General features: G+C 40.8%; 2 protein-coding genes across 5 annotated transcripts in view; one reads left to right on the top strand and one right to left on the bottom strand.

The window, feature by feature from the left end:
• aopep (aminopeptidase O (putative)) overlaps positions 1–14,510 on the top strand; it is an 81,616-nt gene extending 67,106 nt beyond the window's left edge. For all 4 annotated transcript variants that reach the window (XM_053503571.1, XM_053503573.1, XM_053503574.1 and 1 more), the window contains exons 14-17: positions 2,657–2,773; positions 10,291–10,377; positions 10,475–10,631; positions 13,951–14,510. In XM_053503571.1, the coding sequence (XP_053359546.1) occupies positions 2,657–2,773; positions 10,291–10,377; positions 10,475–10,615 (345 nt within the window). In that variant the 3' untranslated portion in view covers positions 10,616–10,631; positions 13,951–14,510. The remainder of the gene's footprint in view (positions 1–2,656; positions 2,774–10,290; positions 10,378–10,474; positions 10,632–13,950) is intronic.
• Positions 14,511–14,696: 186 nt separating this feature from the next.
• Positions 14,697–23,017, bottom strand: part of fancc (FA complementation group C) — a 31,439-nt gene continuing 23,118 nt past the window's right edge. The window contains exons 11-15 of the mRNA XM_053503575.1: positions 20,432–20,507; positions 17,708–17,804; positions 17,406–17,580; positions 16,702–16,890; positions 14,697–15,610 (exon numbers count right to left, since the gene is read on the bottom strand). Coding sequence (XP_053359550.1) covers positions 15,482–15,610; positions 16,702–16,890; positions 17,406–17,580; positions 17,708–17,804; positions 20,432–20,507 — 666 coding nt within the window. The 3' untranslated portion in view covers positions 14,697–15,481. The remainder of the gene's footprint in view (positions 15,611–16,701; positions 16,891–17,405; positions 17,581–17,707; positions 17,805–20,431; positions 20,508–23,017) is intronic.

The following is a 23,017-nucleotide window of genomic DNA, read 5'->3' on the forward strand; positions in this document are numbered from 1 at the left end:
TAACAAAGACGGTTGTGTGTTTGAAATGGAATCGGCCAGAATAAATGAGTTGAAAAGTCTATTGTTTATCATTAAGCTTCGCTGTATGTTTATTTGCATGCTGTTAACTTTTCCTTGGCTTTAATGAGCATGGCGTGAGCACGGCCTTTCATGTGGTAAGGAATGAAAAAGTCAGCGGAAAAGCAAACATAGGCTTGGTCTTGAGAACATGCGCGTGTGGAGTGGTTGCTTTCCGAGGTTTCAGTACCGTATGCCATACGCATATACATCTTGCCCATTCTAGCTTGGTGTGTGGTTTTTGTGATCAAGTGGTGTATTTTCGAAGCAAGTGTATGCATGAGGACATCGTTTGGGTGTGTTCACTTAAGGAGTACTTATCCATACAGTATGTTGTTGATTTCATTTCTCTGCTTATTAAATTGAGTGTGTATGCATGCATATTTGTGCTAGCTCATGACGTGCATGTGCTTAGTTTCTGCTTTTAAGACTTCTCTTTGTCATGTAACCTCACAGTCGGACCTTTTGTCATGCTCATCCTCATCCTCGTTGCCCCCGAACGCTAATAACGCCCACAGCCGTCTTTCCTCTTTAAAACTCGACTACAAGAGCCCTTTGAAAGACCACCACTGAGTAGAAAATCGCCTTCCTGGATCTCAGTGCTGCAGGCTGGTGATGGAGAGCCGTGGCTTTTGTACTCGCTGATGGATTGCGCTGGTGCATTTTCTCCAGGATCACTAATAATCTCTGCTGTCATTTCTCATCTCCCTGAACCGAAATTGAGATTCATCAAAATTGGGCAGCAGTCCGGCTTGTTTGATCCTCAAGGTGGGAAGGGTTTAGTTGCCTTTCCCTGAGGCCAATTGACTGTGGAGGAGGCACTCTCTCTACACTCACTCCTTTTATGACTTTAAATTCTTCTCATCTTTCAAAGGCACCAGATCCGATGGGCATGGGTGGCCCTGGGAATGCTGCTTAACGCTGGCAATAAGACATGGAGCCTAAGAAGACGTACTCAACTATCAGCCTGAAAGTTAGATGCTTTTCTGTCCTGCAGCAAATTAAGTCTTCACAGGGATGAAAGGACACTGTGACTTTGTTCGTCAAAAGAAGCATACGTTATTAAGTCTCACATGGTCAGGTTACTGTAATTTCAGTTTTACGTGACCTGCGCCGACACATCGAGAGGCTTTCGTATATGTGGCACTTTTGGTGAGTCCTCAAATGGCCTTAGTAATGGTAAAATAGTTCCCTCTTCCAGTAATGTGGACAAATATAGCACATTTTTTACTTAGGCGGGGTACAACCCAACATTTCCTAACCATTTTAGGGAAGGTTTTTCTGCAAAATTGTGTTCAGGAGAGGATGAGCTGGATGAGGTGTGTTTCTGATTGTAGAGATGAGAACTTTTGTTTGGATAATACATTTTCCTGAAGTGAGAACGTATCTGTTCTTGTTTGAGGTGTGGATGGAATTTAAATGAAGTCAGAAGTTTTAGGTTGAAGTCGATCAAAACTACTGATCAGAAGATTGTAAGTTTAGCCAGAATTGTTCGACTGTATGGCTGTATTTTGCCTGGTATAAAGGTGGAAAGGTATCTGTGTGTGTGTGCTGTTTGTGAGAGAGCTGGGCATGGCCATGGAAAGAAAGGGAAGTGGCATGGTGAGGGAGGAGGCTGTGCATCAGTGCTGTACAGATCCTGATGAGATAATGGGGTAATAATAGCAGGCCTGCCACCACCCATCTCCTACCGCATCAGTCTCCCTCTCTCTTTCTCACTCAGTCTGCATGTTCCTATTTATCCCTCCCTTGTTCTCTGTACATTCTGTTTCCTCCATCTCTTTCCACATCACTCAGCCAGCTTCATTCCTCTTTCCCGCTCTAATCCCCCCCCACCTCGTGTGGTCCTGCCTCTTGTACTGGTGGATTTTACTCAGGTTCCATTAGCCTTATACAAAACACTTACTTCTTGATATATAAGCATGCTATAAGGTTAGTGAGCAAAACTTTTCTATTTATCTTCATCTTTGCCATACCCTTTGTTCTCTACTGTGGTATGTGTAAGTGTGTGCGTAAGTCTCACCTCTCCTGTTTCTAATTCATAAGCCATCATGCCAGCTTTGGATTTCAAGAAGAGCTCCAAAAAAAAAAAAAAGACTTTCCTGTTTGAAAGTTTGGTTCTTTTTAATAAACCTGGTATTCTTCCCCAACTTGCTTTTATTTCACTGCGATTCTGGAACAGCTATCCAACTTCCTCTCTTTCTCAAACACATCGCTTTCCAATTCTCTTCAAAGTGGAAAGGAACATCTCCTGGGTAACTTTTTGCTAATGCCACGAGGCTCAGTCGGATTAGGTTTTAATGCCATTTAGGGCTTATGATGGCTGAGTCATTTTTCAGTGTTGTTTTCATTAAAGTCTATGATTACAGAAGTGTGGAGCTCATAAGACCTGGAGGAAATTGTGTGAAATCTTTGTATTTATGCAGTTCTTTTATTCATGTAAAAGATTTTTGTTTACTATATTTGAGTGGTTGTTTTGTAGATACATTACAGTTTATAGTAAACGAAATTATATTTAATTTGCAATGCTTAAATTGAGATTGTAGCAAGGTAATAACAGGTAATGAAATTTTGGCAAATGTTTTATTTTCCGTTTTAGTTGAATCCGTGGCAGTTGGTCCTGCTGTTGGAATTCCTGCTAGAGGAGACAAAACTCAGCACATCCTGTCTCAGCCTGCTGCAAACCACATACAGACTGCGGAACCAGGATGCTGAGGTATCACACACACACACACACACACACACACACACACACACACACACACACACACATACATACATACATACATACAGTATACACATATATCACAGCTACAGTATGTGTGATACTGAAAGTCAAAGCATTTCTATGTGCCTAGTGTGACGAGAGTTCATAGAATTACCATAAGAAAACCACCTGTCAGTGAGACTAATCAGAAAAAGGCTTGAGAGCATGCATTTTGAACCGTGGAGCACTGGAAAAAGTTAGAGTTCAGATTGACGCCATTCCAGAATGATGGGTGTGTCAGGGGAAGAAGGGAAGAGCATGACGCGATGCACCCATCATGCACAGAGCCCACTGTTTTAATAATAAAATAAAAAAACCTGGAGGTAGTGTAATGATCTGGGTTTACTTCACATGGTCTGGACTCAGCAATGTGGCAATAAAATACGTCAGCTGATGACCTGAATGTACTGAATGACCAGGGTATGGCAGCAATGGATTTTTCTTCCCTAATGGCACAGGCATATTCCAGAAATTTCATTTTTGTTTGATTGTTTATTTATTTATGGTAAAAGGTGTCCGTAGCTCTGAGATGTTGAAGCTAGCTGTTTGTGATTGCTAAAGAGTTTCACAAATTGCATATAAATTCTGTCCTTTTTAAACAATTATACATACAATAGAGTATTAATCATTCTGCAGATGATTTCTAATGGCTAAAGGTGAGATGGTCAGTACTATAAGACGTGGCGTTTGGGTCTTATCTCAGGCAGGGTGCATGTTGTGTGCTCTGAGCGATTGTCTTCTACACATGCTACCTCATCCCACAAACACGACACTGAGCGAGCGAAGGCGCCGCCTTAATCACATTTATTTCATTTAATCCCATTACTCCTCTGCGTCACCTGCAGCGTAACCCAGCGTAATGAGGCCTTCTGAGTTCATGCAGCTACACAACACACAGCCCCAGCTCACACTCTGCCTGCCTTCAACTGAACTGAAAGCAAAAGTCCACTTGTATGAGATATGTTTAACTCCTCTCTCCTCACCACTCTTGGTCATACTGTACCCTTATGTCCTCAAATAACAGGAAAAAAACAAAGCGATGTCATATCTTTTTAGATCACTATTTAGTGAAATGATTCCTGAATGATACTCTCACTTTTTCGACAAAAATGCTCCAGGTTTTCCCCCTGATCTCGTATAATTCATCTGAAAGATAGATATCACTATATAAACAGAAAATCATTCCATTTTTGTTGAAAGAAAAAACAGCAAACCCAGCAGCTGACTTCAGCACAGGAGCACATTTCACAGATACGTCTTGAAAAACATTTCCATTTCAGGCAATAAGAATCTCCACCAGCGATCAGCATTTTGGACCGCTCTTGCGTGTGATCGCTCCAGAAGGGTTGTCTTTGTGGTTAACTAGCTCAGTGTCTTTCTGAAAATATGAGCGAAATCTAATTTATTTTAAGAAAATAAATAACCCTTATCAAATTTTTTATTTTTATTTATTTTTTTTTACCAAAACCACAATAACTCTGGAACGGACTGTAATTGCACCCTGACCTTTCTAGTATTTATTCTGCGATCAGGTTCCACTTTCCTGCAGCCGGTCAGACCAGTCTGAGATTCAGCTCCATTCAGAGCAGGCCAGCTTCTTTGCGGGAGCGAAATCTGGCAGATCAGCGGTAAGCCACCAGCCCCGCTCTTTTGTAATGGAGCACTTTTAGAAGGCTAACAGATGGAAAGTGATAGGAGGTGGTAAGCACAGCGAGTCCCAGACTACCACAGCTCGTTTCAGCCTGGAGCCCATGGGCAGATTTTCAGCCGAACCTTCCAGGAAAAACAAAAGGCTCTCTAAAAATATACTGGGTTATTACTACCACTCCCCCTCTCACTGTCTCCTCTCATCCTTCCTTCTTCCATCCTGCCTTCCTCCCTCCTCCTCCTCTTCCTCCTCCTGTTCCCCGCTACGACTGCGTGATAGCTGTTCTCTTTCCAGCAGACATAATTTTCCAGCCTGCCATTTATTGCCACGCTGAGGTAATGTAGGCTTTTAGTGCGGACTTTATTAGCTTCAAGGGCAGGGCGGTGCTCGGCGCTCAAAACCTTCTGTATTTTTCTTCATTTCGACAATAATATTGAGACAGTCCTTGTAATCTTTCCAAAAACATGAGATTATGAGAAAAAAAATAAATCATGCACAGAAAAGTCAATCATTTTCTCGACGCTGTAAAAGTTTGCGAATGTGATCTGTTCAGTAACCCCAAACGTCTGAACATAAAGCAGATGCAGTGCTACGCTTCAGGTTTGACGTGACCGTAAATCTTGTGTAGATTACCCAGGCAGCCAGCTACAGCTGTCAAAGTGACGCTTTGTGATAAGGTGAGCTGAAGGCTAAAGGTTATGGCACGAACTTGAAGCTGGTAACCGTTCGCTTTAGAGTTTGCTCTGACTCCCCTTAGGCAACTTCTCACTCTCCCGAGTTCTCGAGCCCGATTATTTATTTATTTTTTTTCTCTCAAAAGCGCTAAGACTCTTTGGACCGCGCTCGAGATTCCCACAGACGTCTCTGACGCTTACCTTTACTCCCAGGAATGCGGCGCATGGCGTGTGACCGTGGGGAGAGGTGTGGGGCTTTAGCGTGATGCCGTGCTGAATGGTGTGGACTACATACTCTCTCTCTTTCTGTGTGTGCGCGTATGTGCTTGAGTCCCATCTGTCGGTCAGACACACAGAACGCATTGTCTCACAGCTGCTTTCAAAGTCCCGTCTCAAAGTTCACTCGGTCAGCCCGGCCAGGAAAAGAGCATTTGATATGAGCCACGCCAAAGAGCCTCAGAAATCCACTGAATACAATGTGTTTGTGTGTGCGTGTGTGTGTGTGCACTTAGTTGAGTGAAGCCCAGTCCATGACCTTTCTTATCAGCTAATCTCTTAATTGCAAGAGACCTTTTTTTTTTCGATTGTTGCTCCATTTCTTGTGTCCGGTGGTTGCTATTTTCAAACCAGTGTTTCAACCAAATCTGTGATGTTAATTCCTATTGCTTAGGGATTTATAAAATGTACATAAGAAGAAGACAAAAACAAATGATCAGAATATAAAATTAAATATCTGCAGTGAAAAAAAATAGCTTTCATTACAGAGGTAAAGAGAGAGACAGTAGTACAAGTACTACAGTAGAATGCAAAACAAACACACACACACACACACATGTAGAGTGTTTCGGTGTGAGCTGAACTTTGTTGCTGTAATGAGAAATGAAATGTGAACACTTGTGTTGCGCCTCTTTGGAGTCAGGCATGCGTAGATATTTTTTACACTAATATTGATTTAGTTTTATTATGTTTTTGGATTAATCACCACTCAAACATCACGACTAAAGTCTGGAGCGACTTTAAAGAGATTTTATTTAAAAAAAAAAAAACATTTTTTAAAGTATAAATAAATGAAATAAATGCAAATTGAGCCGTATCTCAGGATCTGAGAGACATGGGACGCTGTACCTGTGTGTTAGTAACGGTGGTGTGTGTTTGTGTCTCCTCTGTCACCTTTGGCAGCTGCAGCAGGTCTCAGAGTTCCACTGGCTGGGAGAGCCCCAGGCACAACAGCTGCCTCTCTCTCAGTAATTACACGGGCATTCCACAATTTATTACTCAGAACGTTCTTGTACATACACACATCTCCTCACACGTGTCCTCACAGCAAGCCAATGCGTCGTCTTTCCTGTCCGCGCAGACACGGCTTAGCGCGGCGCAGGCCTCTTTGTCTAAACACCAAGTTCATGCTGGAGTGAAAGTACAGAGTCTCTCCCTCTGTCGCTCTCTCTCTCTCTGTCTCTGTCTCTCTCTCTGTCTCTGTCTCTCTTTCTCTCTCTCTGTCTCTCTCTCTCTCTGTCTCTCTTTTTCTCTCTCTCTCTTTACTCTTTGTCTTTACTTCTCAGTGTCATTAGGCCAGGATAGCTGGAGTTAACTATTCTTTTTCTCACTTTAACATTCCTATTTTGTTTTTTCTTTTCCCCACTCACTGCGTCTAGACACACACTCACACACAAACAGGTATGCGCTTTGTGTGCCTGGTGGATGTGTTCTGTTAATTACAGCTGGGTGTTTTCTCTAGGAAACGACCCCACCTGCCCTCACTCTTTGTATGCAATCCAGCTTTAAAAGTGCTTTCACGGCTGCGCTCCTACTCGCTCAGTGATACACAGTCCTGTGCAAGTCTTACACAGTCTTACCATATTATATGCTGTACCAATTTTGTTATATATGTTTATCATGTCTGCATAATTATGTAAAAATCATTCAGTATTTCCAAATGTAACTTAAACATTAAAAAACAAATAACATTACCGGAGAATATATGCATGACTGTAAAGAAAAGAAATGTATAATACAAGACAGACCAGTTTTCAGATGGAAACAACAAGAAGCTATTTTACTTATAGTTCTGTGCTTGGGTCTTGGGCACATACACAAATATGGCATAAGCAAAAGATGCTTTTGAAAACATTTCTGCATAAAAGACACTTCTATAAAGTGCAATAAAGAGCAATAAAATAAACAGTCAGTGTTTGGAGTGAAAACTCATTGCTTAAAATCAGGTGCAGTTTTACAAGAAAACAGTTGTTAGGTTTTACTGAGCGTGCTGGAGAATACGAGTTCTTCATGCTCATTTCTATTTTTATGCAAATCCCAGGAGCGTACATTAGTTTTTTTTTTTTCCATCTGAAAACTGGTCTGTCTTGTACTAAATATATATTTCTTTTCTTTGGAGCCATGCATATATTCTCCTATAATGTTATTTATTTATTAAAAAAATACTGAATGATTTTGTACATAATTATGCAGACATGATAAACAAAATTGTACAGCATATAATATGGTGGCTAAGACTTTTGCATAGTAATGCATGTGTGTGTGCGTGTGTGTGCGAATGCAAGAGTGGAAGATGTGCAGCGATTCTATTTCCTTACATCTTACATTTACTTCAGACCTTCAGAATTAAGCTAAACACACGGTCACCCTTTTAGCTCGTTAATCATTAAACTCCACTCGACACCTCCATGCTCTTTCACACACTCCTTCCTTCCCATTGATTCACCTCCTACACACCTCCCAAACACACACGATATATTACACTACATGTGTGTATATTTGTCCATGTTTGTTTAAAAGTATATATAGACAAAGTTTCATTCAAATCTGCTTCCAGAACACACAACTTCACCAACACAATGTTCGTCAATCCTATTCAATCCTACTCAGTTAGCGAAAATGTAAAGAAGGGAGGAGGACTGTTGTGAACACGAGTAGATAGAGAGAGTGGGATTATAGGAGGATGAGGGAGCTGGCTGGACTCCAGCAGGTTAATGTGTGTATATGAATGTGGAGGGAAATCAGCGGTAGACAGGAAGTAGAAGTTATCAGCACAGTGCCACTCCACAGTAGAGCAACCCCCATCTCGAGCACAGGAGAGAGCAGGTGGGATGGAAACTCTCTCTCACACACACACACACGCACACACACACACACGCACTGAGAGAGAGAGAGAGAGGTCATGCACAGTACTAACTCACTCCAGTTTTGCATCCTATTTTCTTTCACACACTCCATATGGTTATGGTAAACTATTGCAAAAGAAGTACAGCAAGATATAAGAGACATACAGTATGATTGGATGCTGTTTTATTTCATTTCTTGAGGAAAATTACGATATGCAATGTTGCAGTAAATGTTTTCACATTATCGCTCTCCACCACATCTGCAGCGTGTGTGTAATTACCACATGTAATCATTTTCTTCACGTGTTCCTCTGTACATACCTACTAAACCTGATCATTAGCATATTAGTTAAATCAGCTGTTTTTGAGCAGAAGAATCACTAAACCCTGCTGGACCCTCCAGGACTAGAGCTAAAGATCACACAGACTCTGAATCCAAGCACATTTTCCTTACGTCGAATTGAATGCTTCTCTCTTTTTTTTTTCCGCACTCAAGATGGCTTCAAAAATAACAACAGAAGATTGAATAAACCAGACATAACACCACTTGACTTTTGTCTTTGTGGTTATTAGTCCATCAGAATCAGCCCTGAGCAATCATTGCACTAAAGGAGCAAATCATCTCTGCATGTGGCACAAGTTCTGATACATTAAGAAGCGTTCAGTATTCAGTGTGTGGTGTAAGTGCTATGTAGTAGGAGGCCAAGTTCTACCGAGTCTATTAAGCAGTTTCTGAGCGCATTCAGTAGACGTTTAAGCAGAAGACTGTATAATAGCAAAGCAACTTCTAAGCACTTTTTGTAAGAGCGTCTGCCTAATGGCATAATGTAAATGCAAAATAACAACATTAACATCACAACAGTGATGTAATAAGTTTTGTCAAAGCGGTTATCTAGTCATATCGGAAAAGAGCAATTATTCCGTCTAGTTATTTCTCGTGCACTATCCTGAGGATTTTATTGCAACATGGAATTTTTCAGTGTCAGACACTGCTATGTTCCTGAAACGTAACCAGAAAATCATGCATTTGAAAAAATATCCATGTCTTAGCAAATATATGATGGAAATATCCTGGATATTGGTCAATCTCATTTATAATCTAAAAAAACAAACCAACAAAAGATTAGTAAGACTTTTTTGAGCTGGTTTGCTTTTCTTTTTCAAAAAATTAAAAATAAATACATAAAATATCTATCTATCTATCTATCTATCTATAATCAAAAAAGTATATATGTGTATATATAATATGCACAAATTTTTAGAAAATTTTTAACACATCTTTAGAAAAAAAGCAAATCATCTCAAAACAGTCTCACTAATCTTATTTCACATACTGTAATGGCTGGTTAATTTCCTATTAGACGTCCTTTATTTTTTTATTTAATTAGCCATTTTTGTGCATCTCCTAATAGACTATACATACAGAAATTTGTTTAGACATACGTGCTTCTGGCTAATTTTAGTTTAGAATTAATACATTTTTAGTTTGCCTACCAGAGTGGATGAGCATGCCAAGAAACAAATCAAATGGTCATGTATGTAAATGCATCTTTAGTTGAGTTATGCTGTTTCTCTGGCTGGGCAGAAGGGGATTTGTCACTTTCTGTTCATGCTTTTATCTCCTACTGACCGTGATCAGTGAGACAAGTCTTAAAGTAGGGGGAAAACTGCTTCAGTGTGGAATGTGAGAGGTAGTGGGTCAGGTGGTGGCTGGCTGGGGGAGGATTTTTGTAAGGTCAGAGAGCTGACCAGGCTTGTAGGAACAGGGAAATGAGAGAGAATGAGAATAGGAATGAGAATGAGGAAAGGGACAGAGCCAGTCTGTGATCTCTCTGAGCAGCACAGCTAACAGAGCTCCCTTTCATACGCTAAAAGACTCACACTCACACACACACACACACTCACACACACTCATAGACACAAAGTTAGTGTCCATTTGAACTGTTCAGGACACAAATCATGTGATTTTGGAGACGCATGGGTTTTGCTCTTATTGCTGACTGTATGTCTGTGTACATGCAGGTGAAACACAGATGGTGTGAGCTGATAGTCAAGCATAAATATGCAGCTGCATACAGAGATGTTGAACACTTCCTCATTCATGACCAGGTATGTCATAATTCACACACTTAGCTCAGCGGAAAGCACTAAAATAAGTCCGTAGAAGATATACATCATTGTTTTTTGTGTGTGCGGTGTGTTGTAGGCTATGGGTGTATATCTGTACGGCGAGCTGATGCTGCAGGAAGATGGACATCAGCAGGCGTTAGCGCGACAATGCCTGTCAGCAATCAGAGATGATATGGACCAATCAGCACGCAGGATCGTGGAAGAAATGATCCTCTAATTGAGGAAAGGAGCAGGTAGGACTATTTTTCAATGTTTCGAGTATTTATTTATTTTTTCATTCTTTTCCAGTCCTTTCCTTGTCATGTTTAGTTTCCTGGCCTTTAACTGGTAGCAGCTGCTGTGACTGACTGTGCACTGATTTGAAAACTCATACAATGGCATAAGATCATAGCTATTAAAAAGGTACACGCCAAACGTTGGGCATTTTCTCTTCTCTTTGTCTTTATCAAGATTTTATGGCTTGATGCTTGTTTTTGTACCCCTATCTGGAACAAAGTTTAATTTCCTCTAGAAGAAAAAAAACATCCTGTAAAGCACAATTCTTCTGAAAGCTTCTGAAAACAAATAATTAATGAAAGAAAAGCACCGTGCACTGAAGTGCCATTGTTTAAACATTATGGCCTTTTGTAATAGTTTACTCGGTGCCTTGACCACCACGGACACTTATTCTCCGAGAGCTTCAGCCCACCTTCTGTCCTCTTCCAGGAATCCTGTCCAGTCCTGTTCGCAAGAAGAAGAATTTCGGAACACATTCTTCGAACAGATCTGGGAAACGAGGGGGAAAAGAAAGGATGTGTGTTTTCCTTTCTTTGCGATAGGGCTTTTAGAGATAGTAGTAGTTCTCACTACTCGCCCGTCCACCTTTTCATCATGTTTTTTTTTTTTTTTTTTGTGCGCTGTGAAGCATCATGGGAGAAATTCCCAAGCTTCTCATTACCGTTTTGTATTTGTTGCTTCCTTCTGAGCTGTGAAGGAGAGACATATGGTGTGAACCGTGGGCAGAAAGGGAGTATAATGGCTTTGAAGCCGCCTACCTTACCGTGTCTTCACGCATCGATATGATCCTGTTTAAACGAGCAGCATGTCACATTGGGCCTCGCTTGAAGGAGCTGCTAAATACTTGTCAGCCTCTGGGAAAGGAGGACTTATGGGCCCTGCCAGCCTGGTAGATAAATCCATTAGCCATCTCCCGCCAACCTTTTTGGTGTAGTCGCCTTGCTTTTATCCACCAACGAGACAGCTTTATGTGTTTTGAAATAGGCAAGAGAGAGGAGTGCGTTTTTTTTCTTTCTTTCTTTTTTTCAGGCTGTGAGGATTTCTGCTGGCTGCTGCACAGATAAATCATGCTGGTATCCAACATCCCCGGCCTGTGACATAGTGTTTGCATTTGGGCCCGTTTGTCTTAGTTGGACAGTGTCTGGTTGTTGTCAATAATTTGCTGGCCAGACGCCTTGGGGGTTTTTATCCTCTGTGCCTTGGGTGATGGTGGTGAAAGACACCTGTGTGTGGTGGAACAGATTATGTATTGCTACAACTCCTATTTTACAAGTGGATTTTAACATGACAATCGCTAACAGATTCCCTTTAATGTTGATTGGTGATTTCGTCCATGATATTTCCTTCTGCACTTTACTTTAAATGGTTTCCTATAAGAGAACAAAAAAGAAAAAGGTACGTATACGCTTTCTCCCCTGGAATCCGTCTCAACGTGGCTAATGAGGGCCATAACCTCGGCTCAGCCGAGCGTGGCCAATTGCAGGAGTGTGTGAGCATCCGCAGCGCTCTCCTTTCATGTCGGGGGCTGTGTGGGTTCCTGGCGTGCTGATTTGTGACTTAAGATAAAAATCACATTGCCAGGGATTACCACACAACCACCGCCTGGACAGCTGCCATAGCAACCGGAGGCAACACACTGCAGTTTGAAAAAAAAAAAAAAAAAAAAAAAAAGGCGTGACGGACACAGGAGGGTGGTAGGAGAGCCTTGGGAGAAAGAAAGTAGACAGAAGAGCAGGACCGTGGTCACTAACACCCACCACAACCATCACCGTCCCCAACGTGGGTGTTAGTGACCACGCACGCAGAGAAGACTCTCAGGCCAGGTGCAGAGCTTAGCTGATTGGTGAACAGTGATTGAGCTCTTTGTTCACAGTGGCTAAGTTCTGCACTTGATGTGAGCATGACTTACCAAGAAAGGAGGAAACCAAGAGCAAGAGATGGGAATGAAAGAGCAGGAGGTAGTCTGCCCTTCCTATAGCAGAGGATGTGAAGTGTTTATAATTAATCCTGAAACCTGTCGGAAAAGCTGTTTTCACCAGAAGGAAGATGTGTGAGAGAAAAAACATTAAAGAGACCCCAGGAAAGGAGGTCTGGGAGATCAACACCACTGCATTTGCATTGTTTTATTTATGTTAAATAATTGTACTCAAATTTCAATGTTTCCAGAATCTAAAGTATACTTTAAGAGTTTGTGTTGTGTAAGATTAGAAGCAGCTGTAAGCTCAATTAAATTTCTTTTACTACTGATGGCGAACGTCCTACAGACTGAGCTAATCACAACCATAGTGAGAAGCCAGAGTGTAGGAGTCTTCCTTCTCATCATCCTCCTCCAACACATTCTAAAAATGCAATACTTAGATTTACTACCACTGCTAAACATAAGCATGACTACCGCCTCAAAAGGGGTGGAATGCTGAGAAATGCTGTAGATAATTAAGGCAATGCTGTAGGTAGCTTATAAAGTCAGAAACATTTATCCACAAAGAGAGAGAAACATCTGCATTGCTGGGCTTACAGAAGAAAAAAAAGAAAGAAAATCAGGTCTACTTTTAGCCCGCCAGCTTAAAATAGAGAAGACAGCAGTGGAGACAGGAAACATGTAGAGTGAGTGGACAGCTAACAGCCCTTTCTGCTAGCACACTGTCGCCTAAGCCATGACAGATATAGGAGATAAATATGAAGTCCAGGAGAAGCCGGGCCATAAATGTCTATATTTAGAAACTGGTTAAAGATGCATTACCATCAGAAGGCTAGCACAAATGGAATTAGTGGAACAGGCTGTATTTAAAATATCATTAAGTCCTATTCCAGGGGAAATGAAGTGCTAAGTATCTTTGGTGGAAGCGAATTAGTCCCGTCTGATGGTTTGTGTATGGATCTCCTACAGGCTACAGAGCTGAGAGCCAAATGGACCTGGCCTCCCGTGCCTACTGAGCTGATTACAGTACTGCAGAAACACTGGCTCAGTTCAGCAGGAACAGGAGTCTGGTCCACAGACCCCTGACCCTACATCTCCGTCCTGCGGTTGCTCACATGGGATGCTTATACAGGAACAGTTATGGCAATAGAGCACATTTTTGCTAACAGTAACACGGTGATGTCATTAAGCTTGTACCGTGGGGTAAATGGATAGAAGAATTATGTGAGAAAGTTTCACTCAAGGAATGAGGTTTAAGTCTCCCTTGATTCCACCCTTCTCAACCAGACAAGTCACAGCTTTGTTTTTTCGATATCCATATTTATAACCCATATCCTCCTGTTTGTCTCTCTGAACAGGACATGATGCAGGCTCTCTTCTTCAGGCTCAGGCATCCGAGTGTGAAGCAGCTCAGGAATATCCACAGCAGCACACAGGCACTTGACATAACAGCTAATCACCACTTTTTCTTTTCAAGGAGGGTAAAAATGTGTAGTTGTACAGGACAACTGAGAAAAAGGCATCCTTTAGATGCCTAAAGATCCACTAGACCACAGCGACAGAGGAAACAAATACATGGCATCTGTTTGTTACAAACGTGGCAAGATGACTTTGATTTAAACATGGAAGCATTGATAATGTACATACAGTACTTTGGAAAGACTGAAATGTCAGTTTCTGTTATTTAATCCTACTTTGGTCACTGGATGCTAGAACTACTGGGGAGTTACTGCTATACAGCCATTTTTGCTGTTATTTTTGCACCATGTTAACTAGGCAGTAGAATAGTTTGTATCATAATAGTGCTTACTTCCATTGTGACTGTTATGTATTTCCATTGTTAATTCTGTTGATCTTTTTGTATAACACTTTCTAAGGAATCTTTTTAAATAAAATATTTTCTAAAACATGTTTTTTATTATCATAGCCTGGCTTATCTGTATAAGTAGGACAGTTCTTATTAGGTTTATTGCAGTAGACCACTCTACAGTTTCAGACTGGATTTTGTACATTTGGTGATTTTAAGGAAGTGTCTTTGCTCAGAAACTGAAATCAGCTGGGAGACTACTGATGATGGAGGCCTTTGGATTTAACCACAACTTGGTGCTTTTGAATAAAAATTTAATGACTTTCTCATATCTACAAATATACAGTTATTGTACATAACAATAATTAAAAAACTATGTCTGTAGCAGTTCTCGGTAAACATTGGCAAAGATTCTCTTTCCCTTTTTTTATATAAAATTAACCAGAATCGAAACCCTGATTTGAGCTGATACAAATACGAACATGCTTTTAGTAACCTAGCCTGCACTCAAAAATAAATATAAATAAACTGCAACAGTATTTACATTATTTAGTGTGTAGTGTGTGCTCTGTTTTCATGTACAAAATTGGTGTTGTTTCAGTCAAAATATGTTCACAACAATATACGTCATTGGATTGGAGAACCTTTTCTGTGACACATGGAAAAGGATCCGATTCAGATCCTGTGAGCGCCCTCGCTACACAGAAACACTGAGTTCATGTGTCCTGACTTCAATGGCAAAAGCTAAACATACATCTGTACACAAAAGAAGCATTGTATCATTTACAAAGAAAAAAGAAATAATTTCATAACCTTTATACATATTTTCCTAAATTGGTTTTTTTAAACGGATTTCCTTATGTATACATGCGTCTGTTTATTTTAATTAGCCTAACGTCATTGCATATCAGCCCTGACTTTCAAAATAAAACCAGCAGCTGTGCTCAATGTATAAATGTCATTTTCAACAGCCCGGGCTTTCAGTCTGGAACTATACCATGCCAGGAATCCTTGTCCTAATAAACAGCTTAGCACATGCCAGCGTTTGGGCATGTCCACGAGTTGGAGCCCAGTCCGAGGCACTAGGGTGTTCGGAGTCTGTCCTCAAGCATCCTGAGCCTCACACTCGCTACACCGTCTTCTTTTAGGCTTTGCTGCATACAGGATAGCATGCACATGGCGCTGTGCCTTACACCAGAATCAGTCAGCACCTACACACACAAAAAGCTTACTTATTTACATCAGATTACTTATTTAGTCTGCTTTTCTACATAAATTCCATTTAACCAATAGAAGTGGGTGTGTTCGGATTTTTTTCTTCTAGAGAACTTTTTAAATGTTTTCATTTGACTCAACTCATAAAAGTTTACAATCATTTTAAATGTTTAGTTTTAGTAAAGTATTAAATTCAGTTTAAATATTAAAGAGTCAGGATTAATGACAATTCTTATTAAGCCAGATGGATATGTCCAAAAACTCAACCATTTAAACTTATGACCAATAAACAATATTTGATCATCTGCCATCATCTACACTCATTTCTTACTGGTTCATGGTTAGATGTTTTTTGTGCTTACATGGTTTATACATGGTTGACTACTATACTCTGTAGCGTAAAAAAAAAAAAAAAAAAAAAAAGAGTGACATTTCCTTGGCAAATCCTGGAGAATTCTTCAAGACTACATTAACGCAAGAAAGTCTGGCTGTTTGGAAGCAAAATATGAAGAAATGAAGGTTGGCTCAATAGTTTTCACAGTACTGTATTAGATTATAACTATATGACAAACCTATCAGCATCATAGACATACTTCTCCCTCTATCAAAATGAACTGACTCTCTCCTCCCCCCTTTAAAAAACTGAATTTTTATGATTAAACATTCATGATTAAACCAAAGTCTATCAGTACATTATTTCCTACCCGAATATCCTAAGCCACTCTAAAATGCAACGTGTTACAAAAAGGAGAATTTAAAACTCAAAACAATTTCAGTCACTGTTAACTCTCAATCAGTGGCATTAAGAGAGAGCAGCAGCTGCAGTGGGAAAGCAGAAATCTGGAGGTTGGAAACTTGTTTTTGTTCAGTGCAGAGAGTTAGACTAGAACGTTCTCCATTTTACAAGGGGCTGTAAACAGCTGGGAGCACACTTGGAAATGTTTCTCTGCATACCATAGAAGCCCGTATTCAGTGAATATAGGCACTAGAGACCAGGCTACCTAGTTCTGCACTGGTTCACTTTGATGACGGGGTCAGTCAGTGTAAATGTAATCTCAGGCAACTAAGTGTACTGTATGTTCTTTACCTTCTGTATAATATCTGTCACCCTGCTGGTTGATGCTTGAGAAAACAAGGCAAAGTTAAGCAGAAGATTGAGAACGAGATTTGCTGACAGAGTACAGAGCAGCTCCTTCACAGTAGACAGACAATCCGGAGACAGGGTTTGGGCGAGGAAGAGGCTCTTCAAATCACTCCATGCCTGTCTTGCCACCAACTAGCAGAAAGAGTGGCATAAAGTAAAAATTTGTAATTCCAGAAACTAGTCAACTCCGCTTTAGCCATCAAGTCTGTTTTTATTGTTATTCCATTGTAGCAGTCAGTAATCTGACTTCTGCGCCTCAGGGAATAAACTGATGTGGAGTCTGCTGGTGTTGGCATGGATACTCCTGTACCTTCTGCCAGAGGGGTTGAGTAAGAGACAATACAGATTGCCTTGCAAAATTTGTGATAACTATACAACATAATTCTGATATAAAGCTTTATATAAAAATCATGTTCTTATATACAGATTAATTTAAATAACTTCATTGGTTCTGATGTAGTTAAAAAGGCTACTCTGCTATAGCTTGTAGCATATTTCAAGGGATGTACCTAAAAATAATTTTGAGTATTGCTCCTAGTGTAAAGTATGTAACTATTCCAGATGAACAACAAACTCTTCTATTTTGCAGCTTAATTAAGCAAATCTGCATCTAATTTTAGTTAGACTTGTTCAGCGGAATGTCTTACATTGTGTTGAGGGCTGTGGTGCCCTCTGTTGGTAGGGTGGTGGTAGAACGTTAAGATGAAGAGCAGAGGCTCTAATTGCTCAGATCCTACGGAGACCAGCATCTTGGCAGCTGCATCTATCCAGTGACCACACTCTACAAGCAAGAACCAAACCTCAAACACAGCCCTGTGCCCCCTGCAACAGTCAGGAAAGAAAACAAGCTGGCTTGTTGACTACATGAAAGACGAAGAACCCAGATCTTTTACAGCTGTTAAGTGTTTCAGAAAGTGATAATATTTTTATTTGGACTTTGAGCTCTCACCTTTTGGTGTCCTCCTCCTCGATTCTCTCCTGAAGGAACTTCTCTAGTAATGTCCCAATCCAGCGCAGGTGCTCAAACCACACATGCTGTGGCACGTCTACGGGTTATAAGCATGTCAGAATTAATGTAAGAGTGTGGGGTTACACCGCTGAAGCAAAGAAAATAGTCTGAACAAAAACCTGCAAACTGAAATTAGTCTGCATATTAATTAACTTACAATAAAATAACACATTATCAAAAAATATATACGTTCAATCAGATAATATGTACTATAAGAAACAATAGAGCTGACCTTTCCAGCAGAAGACTATATGTTATATAGGTTATACAGTTATATTCAGTAACAGGCGTTCCCACGTCTACTAACTTTCAAAGAACTACAACCTGGACTTTTACAACTTAACAAAATTAAAATTGATAGGAAGGTGAAGAAGACAAAGGCAGAGGAGAGGACAAAGTGGTAGAAGTTGAAAAAGGAAGAATGTTGTGTAGTCTTCAGGGAGGAGTTGAGACAGGCTATGAGTGGTCATGAGAGGTTCTTTCATCTACAGCCAATGTGATCAGGGAGACGGGAAGGAGGGTACGTGGTGTATCATCAGGAAAGTGCAAAGTGGACAAGAAGACTTGGTGGTGGAACAAGAAAGTACAGGAGTGTATACAGAGGAAGAGGTTAGCTAAGAAGAAGTGGGACACTGAGAGGACTGAAGGTAGAAGACAAGAGTGCAGGGAGATGCAGCGTAGGATAAAGGTAGAGGTGGCAGAGGCCAAACAAAGCCTATGAGGACTTGTATGCTAGATTGAATAGTAAGGAGGGTGAGGTGTATCTTTACAGGTTGGTGAGGCAGAAAGATAGAGATGGGAAGAAAGTGCACCAGTTTAGAGTGATTAAAGATAGAGATGGAAATGTACTGACAGATGCCAGGAGGGTAATGGGAAGATGGAAGGAGTACTTTAAAGAGTTGATGAATGAGGAAAATGAAAGAGAACGAAGAGTAGAAGAGGTGACTTTTGTGGAACAGGAAGTAGCAAATATTAGTAAAAGTGAGGTGCATTGAAGAGGATGAAGAGTGGAAAGGCTGTTGGTCCTGATGACATACCTGTGGAGGTATGGAAGTGCTTAGGAGAGGTGGCTGTAAAGTATCTAACTAGTTTGTTTAACAAGATCTTGGAGTGTGAGAGAATTCCAGAAGAATGGAGGAGAAGTGTATGGTATTGGTGCTAATTTTTCAAAAACAAGGGAGATGTGCAGAGCTGTGGCAATTACAGAGGCATAAAACTAATGAGCCGTACAATGAAGCTGTGGGAAGGATTAGCGGAAGCTAGGTTAAGGGCAGAGGTGAGCATTTGTGAGCAGCAATATGGTTTCATACCTGGAAAGAGTACATCAGATACAGTATTTGCTTTGAGGATGCTGGTGGAGAAGTACAGAAAAGGTAACAGGGAGTTGCATTGTCTCTTTGTAGATTTAGAAAAAGCGTACGAAAGGGTGCCGAGAGAGGAGCTGTGGTGTTGTATGAAAAAGTCTGGAGTGGCAGAGAAGTATGTTAGAGTGGTGCAGGACATGTATGAGAGCTGTAAGACAGTGGTGAGATGTGCTGTAGTTGTGACAGAAGAGTTTAAGGTGGAGGGGGGTCTGCATCAAGGATCGGCTCTAAGCCTCTTTTTGTTTACTTTGGTGATGGACAGGATGACAGATGAGGTAAGACAGGAGTCTCCATGGACTATGATGTTTGCAGATGACATTGTGCTTTGTAGCAAGAGCAGGGAACAGGTGAAGGAAAAATTGGAGAGGTGAAGTATGCTCTGGAAAGCAGAGGAATGAAGATTAGCCGCAGCAAGACAGAATACATGTGTGTGAATAAGAAGGACCCAAGTGGAATGGTGAGGCTACAGGGAGCAGAGGTAAACAAGGTGCAGGACTTCAAGTACTTAGGATCAACAGTCCAGAGGTAAAGAGGCGGGTTGGAATGGGTGGATAAAAGTGTCAGGTGTGTTGTGCGATAAAAAAGTATCAGAATGAAAGGAAAGGTGTACAGGACAGTGGTGAGACCAGCGATGCTCTACAGCTTAGAGACAGTGGCATTAAAGAAAAGACGCGGCAAAGCTGGAGGTAGCAGAGCTGAAGATGTTGGGGTTCTTCTTGGGAGTGACAAGGATAGATTGGATCGAGAATAAGTTCATTAAAGGGACAACCAACGTTAGATGTTTTGGAGATAAAGTCAGAGAGGCCAGATTGAGGTGGTTTGGATATGTTCAAAGAAGAGCCTGTGAATATATCGGTAGAAGGATTCTAAGGTTGGAACTGCCAGGCAGAAGGTCTAGAGGAAGACCAAAGAGGAGATTTATGGATGTAGTTAGAGACGACATGAAGTTAGTTGGTGTAAAAGGAGAGGATGCAGAGAATAGGGTTAGATGGAGGCAGATGATTCGCTGTGGCGACCCCTGAAAGGGAACAGCTAAAAGACAAAGATGTTAAAATAAGACTGATCTTCATGCATGCATGCCTGGAATAAAAAAGGAAAGAAAGTTTTCATTATTTTTTCCTATTTTAATTATTTTGCTTTAAAACCAGAAAGAATCAGAACATCACAAAAATCAGCACAATGTACCAAAAGAAAATGTTACATGCAGGCAAAAATAGTACAGTGCCATTGTATAGCATATGCATTATACCTTGAGGGTAGTGTTGTATAAAATTAGACCTTATTTTTATATACACTGTACCTGATGGTGCTGTCAATAAAGGTGTGAGCAGGTTGTGAGGTACATGGGGAAAAAATAGTCTCAGTGGTAGTCTTTCCTGAAATGAAATACATGTTTAGGTTTCTCACAGGGCAATTAGCCATGATCTGTAACATTATAACATCAAAATATTTTCCTTGATATCATTAAAAATAAAATGTTAATATACCACATCACATTCATGGCAACCATTTTTGGCAGGTACCATCTACTGTTTACTAGAAACACCCTGATTTTGAAGATGCCTACAAATGATGCCTACATGAGGTCTACTTTTTGGTTGGATTACTCCAAACCAAAAACAAACAAACAAACAAAAAAACAGTGTTTGGCTGATGGTACTTACAGTGGCTTGCTAACGTATTCGGCCCCTTTTCCAAATTTTGTCACATTACAACCACAGACATGAATCAATTTCATTGGAATTCCACGTGAAAGACCGATACAAAGTGGTGTACACGTGAGAAGTGCAACGAAAATCATAGATGATTCCAAACATTTTTTACAAATAAATAACTGCAAAGTGAGGTGTGCGTAATTATTCAGCCCCCTTTGGTCTGAGTGCAGTCAGTTGCCCATAGACATTGCTTGATGAGTGCTAATGACTAAATAGAGTGCACCTGTGTGTAATCTAATGTCAGTACAAATACAGCTGCTCTGTGACGGCCTCAGAGGTTGTCTAAGAGAATATTGGGAGCAACAACACCATGAAGTCCAAAGAACACACCAGACAGGTCAGGGATAAAATTATTGAGAAATATACAGCAGGCTTAGGCTACAAAAATATTTCCAAAGCCTTGAACATCCCACGGAGCAGTGTTCAAGCGATCATTCAGAAACGGAAGAAGTATGGCACAACTGTAAACCTACCAAGACAAGGCAGTCCTCGTAAACTCACAGGCCGAACAAGGAGAGCGCAGATCAGAAATGCAGCCAAGAGGCCCATGGTGACTCTGGACTAGCTGCAGAGATCCACAGCTCGGGTGGGGGAATCTGTCCATAGGACAACTATTAGTTGTGCACTGCGCAAAGTTGGCCTTTATGGAGGAGTGGCAAGAAGAAAGCCATTGTTAACAGAAAACCATAAGAAGTCCCGTTTGCAGTTTGCCACAAGCCATGTGGGGGACACAGCAAACATGTGGAAGAAGGTGCTCTGGTCAGATGAGACCAAAATGGAACTTTTTTGGCCAACATGCAAAACGCTATGTGTGGCGGAAAACTAACACAGCACATCACTCTGAACACACCATCCCCACTGTCAAATATGGTGATGGCAGCATCATGCTCTGGGGGTGCTTCTCTTCAGCAGGGACAGGGAAGCTGGTCAGAGTTGATGGGAAGATGGATGGAGCCAAATACAGGGCAATCTTGGAAGAAAACCTCTTGGAGCAAGCAAAAGATTTGAGACTGGGGCAGTTCTGCTGGGGTTCACCTTCCAGCAGGACAATGACCCTAAACATAAAGCCAGGGCAACAATGGAATGGTTTAAAACAAAACATATCCATGTGTTAGAATGGCCCAGTCATAGTCCAGATCTAAATCCAATCGAGAATCTGTGGGAAGATCTGAAAACTGCTGTTCACAACCGCTGTCCATCTAATCTGATTAAGCTGGGGCTGTTTTGCAAAGAAGAATGGGCAAAGATTTCAGTCTCTAGATGTGCAAAGCTGGTAGAGACATACCCTAAAAGACTGGCAGCTGTAATTGCAGCAAAAGGTGGTTCTACAAAGTATGTACTCAGGGGGCTGAATAATTACGGACACTCCACTTTTTAGTTATTTATTTGTAAAAAATGTTTGGAATCATGTATGATTTTTGTTCCACTTCTCAAGTGTACACCACTTTGTATTGGTCTTTCACATGGAATTCCAATAAAATTGATTCATGTTTGTGGCTGTAATGTGACAAAATGTGGAAAAGTTCAAGGGGGCCAAATACTTTTGCAAGCCTCTGTAGTTAATAACCTAGTAACCAGTGTAATGATCTATCCAATAACAAAACCTTTAAAGCACTTGTAAGTTGATCTTTTTTTTGTCGCTCATGACCTTACAAAAAAAAAAAAAAAAGTGGCTCATGACCTTACAAAGCCCTTTTTCCTGCTTCCAACTAATTTTGAAAACTGAGTATTCGCAGTAGTTTCATGCAGCCTAGTAGCCTCTCTTAAACAGTCATTCTTTGCTATTCAGGTTTACCAGGATACAACCATCAGCTGACACTGTTGCCATGGACATGCATTGAAATTGGAAAGATGAAAAAATTAGCAAATTAAATGGAAAAAAGTGAACAAAAATCAAACAAAGGCTATAAAAACATGCAACTTTCGCTGCTAGAACAATTATTAATCGTTACAGGGAGCATAAAATGCCAAAGTCATTTTTAGACATTTTTTGTGCATGTTCAAGCAAAAAACATGAAAAACATATATTCTGTGCTTTTTTTTTGTCCTTTTCCCATTAGATTTCCCCCCCTATTGGGGCTTCACATTAAAAGATACCCTCCCCTGTCGCAGCTCTGCTCTTCTCTGGTATGTGTGTGGCTCAGCAGGTATCCATTTATATAGACACTAAA

This window comes from Clarias gariepinus, chromosome 9 (genome assembly GCF_024256425.1).
Source record: "Clarias gariepinus isolate MV-2021 ecotype Netherlands chromosome 9, CGAR_prim_01v2, whole genome shotgun sequence".
NCBI classification, from domain to species: domain Eukaryota; kingdom Metazoa; phylum Chordata; class Actinopteri; order Siluriformes; family Clariidae; genus Clarias; species Clarias gariepinus.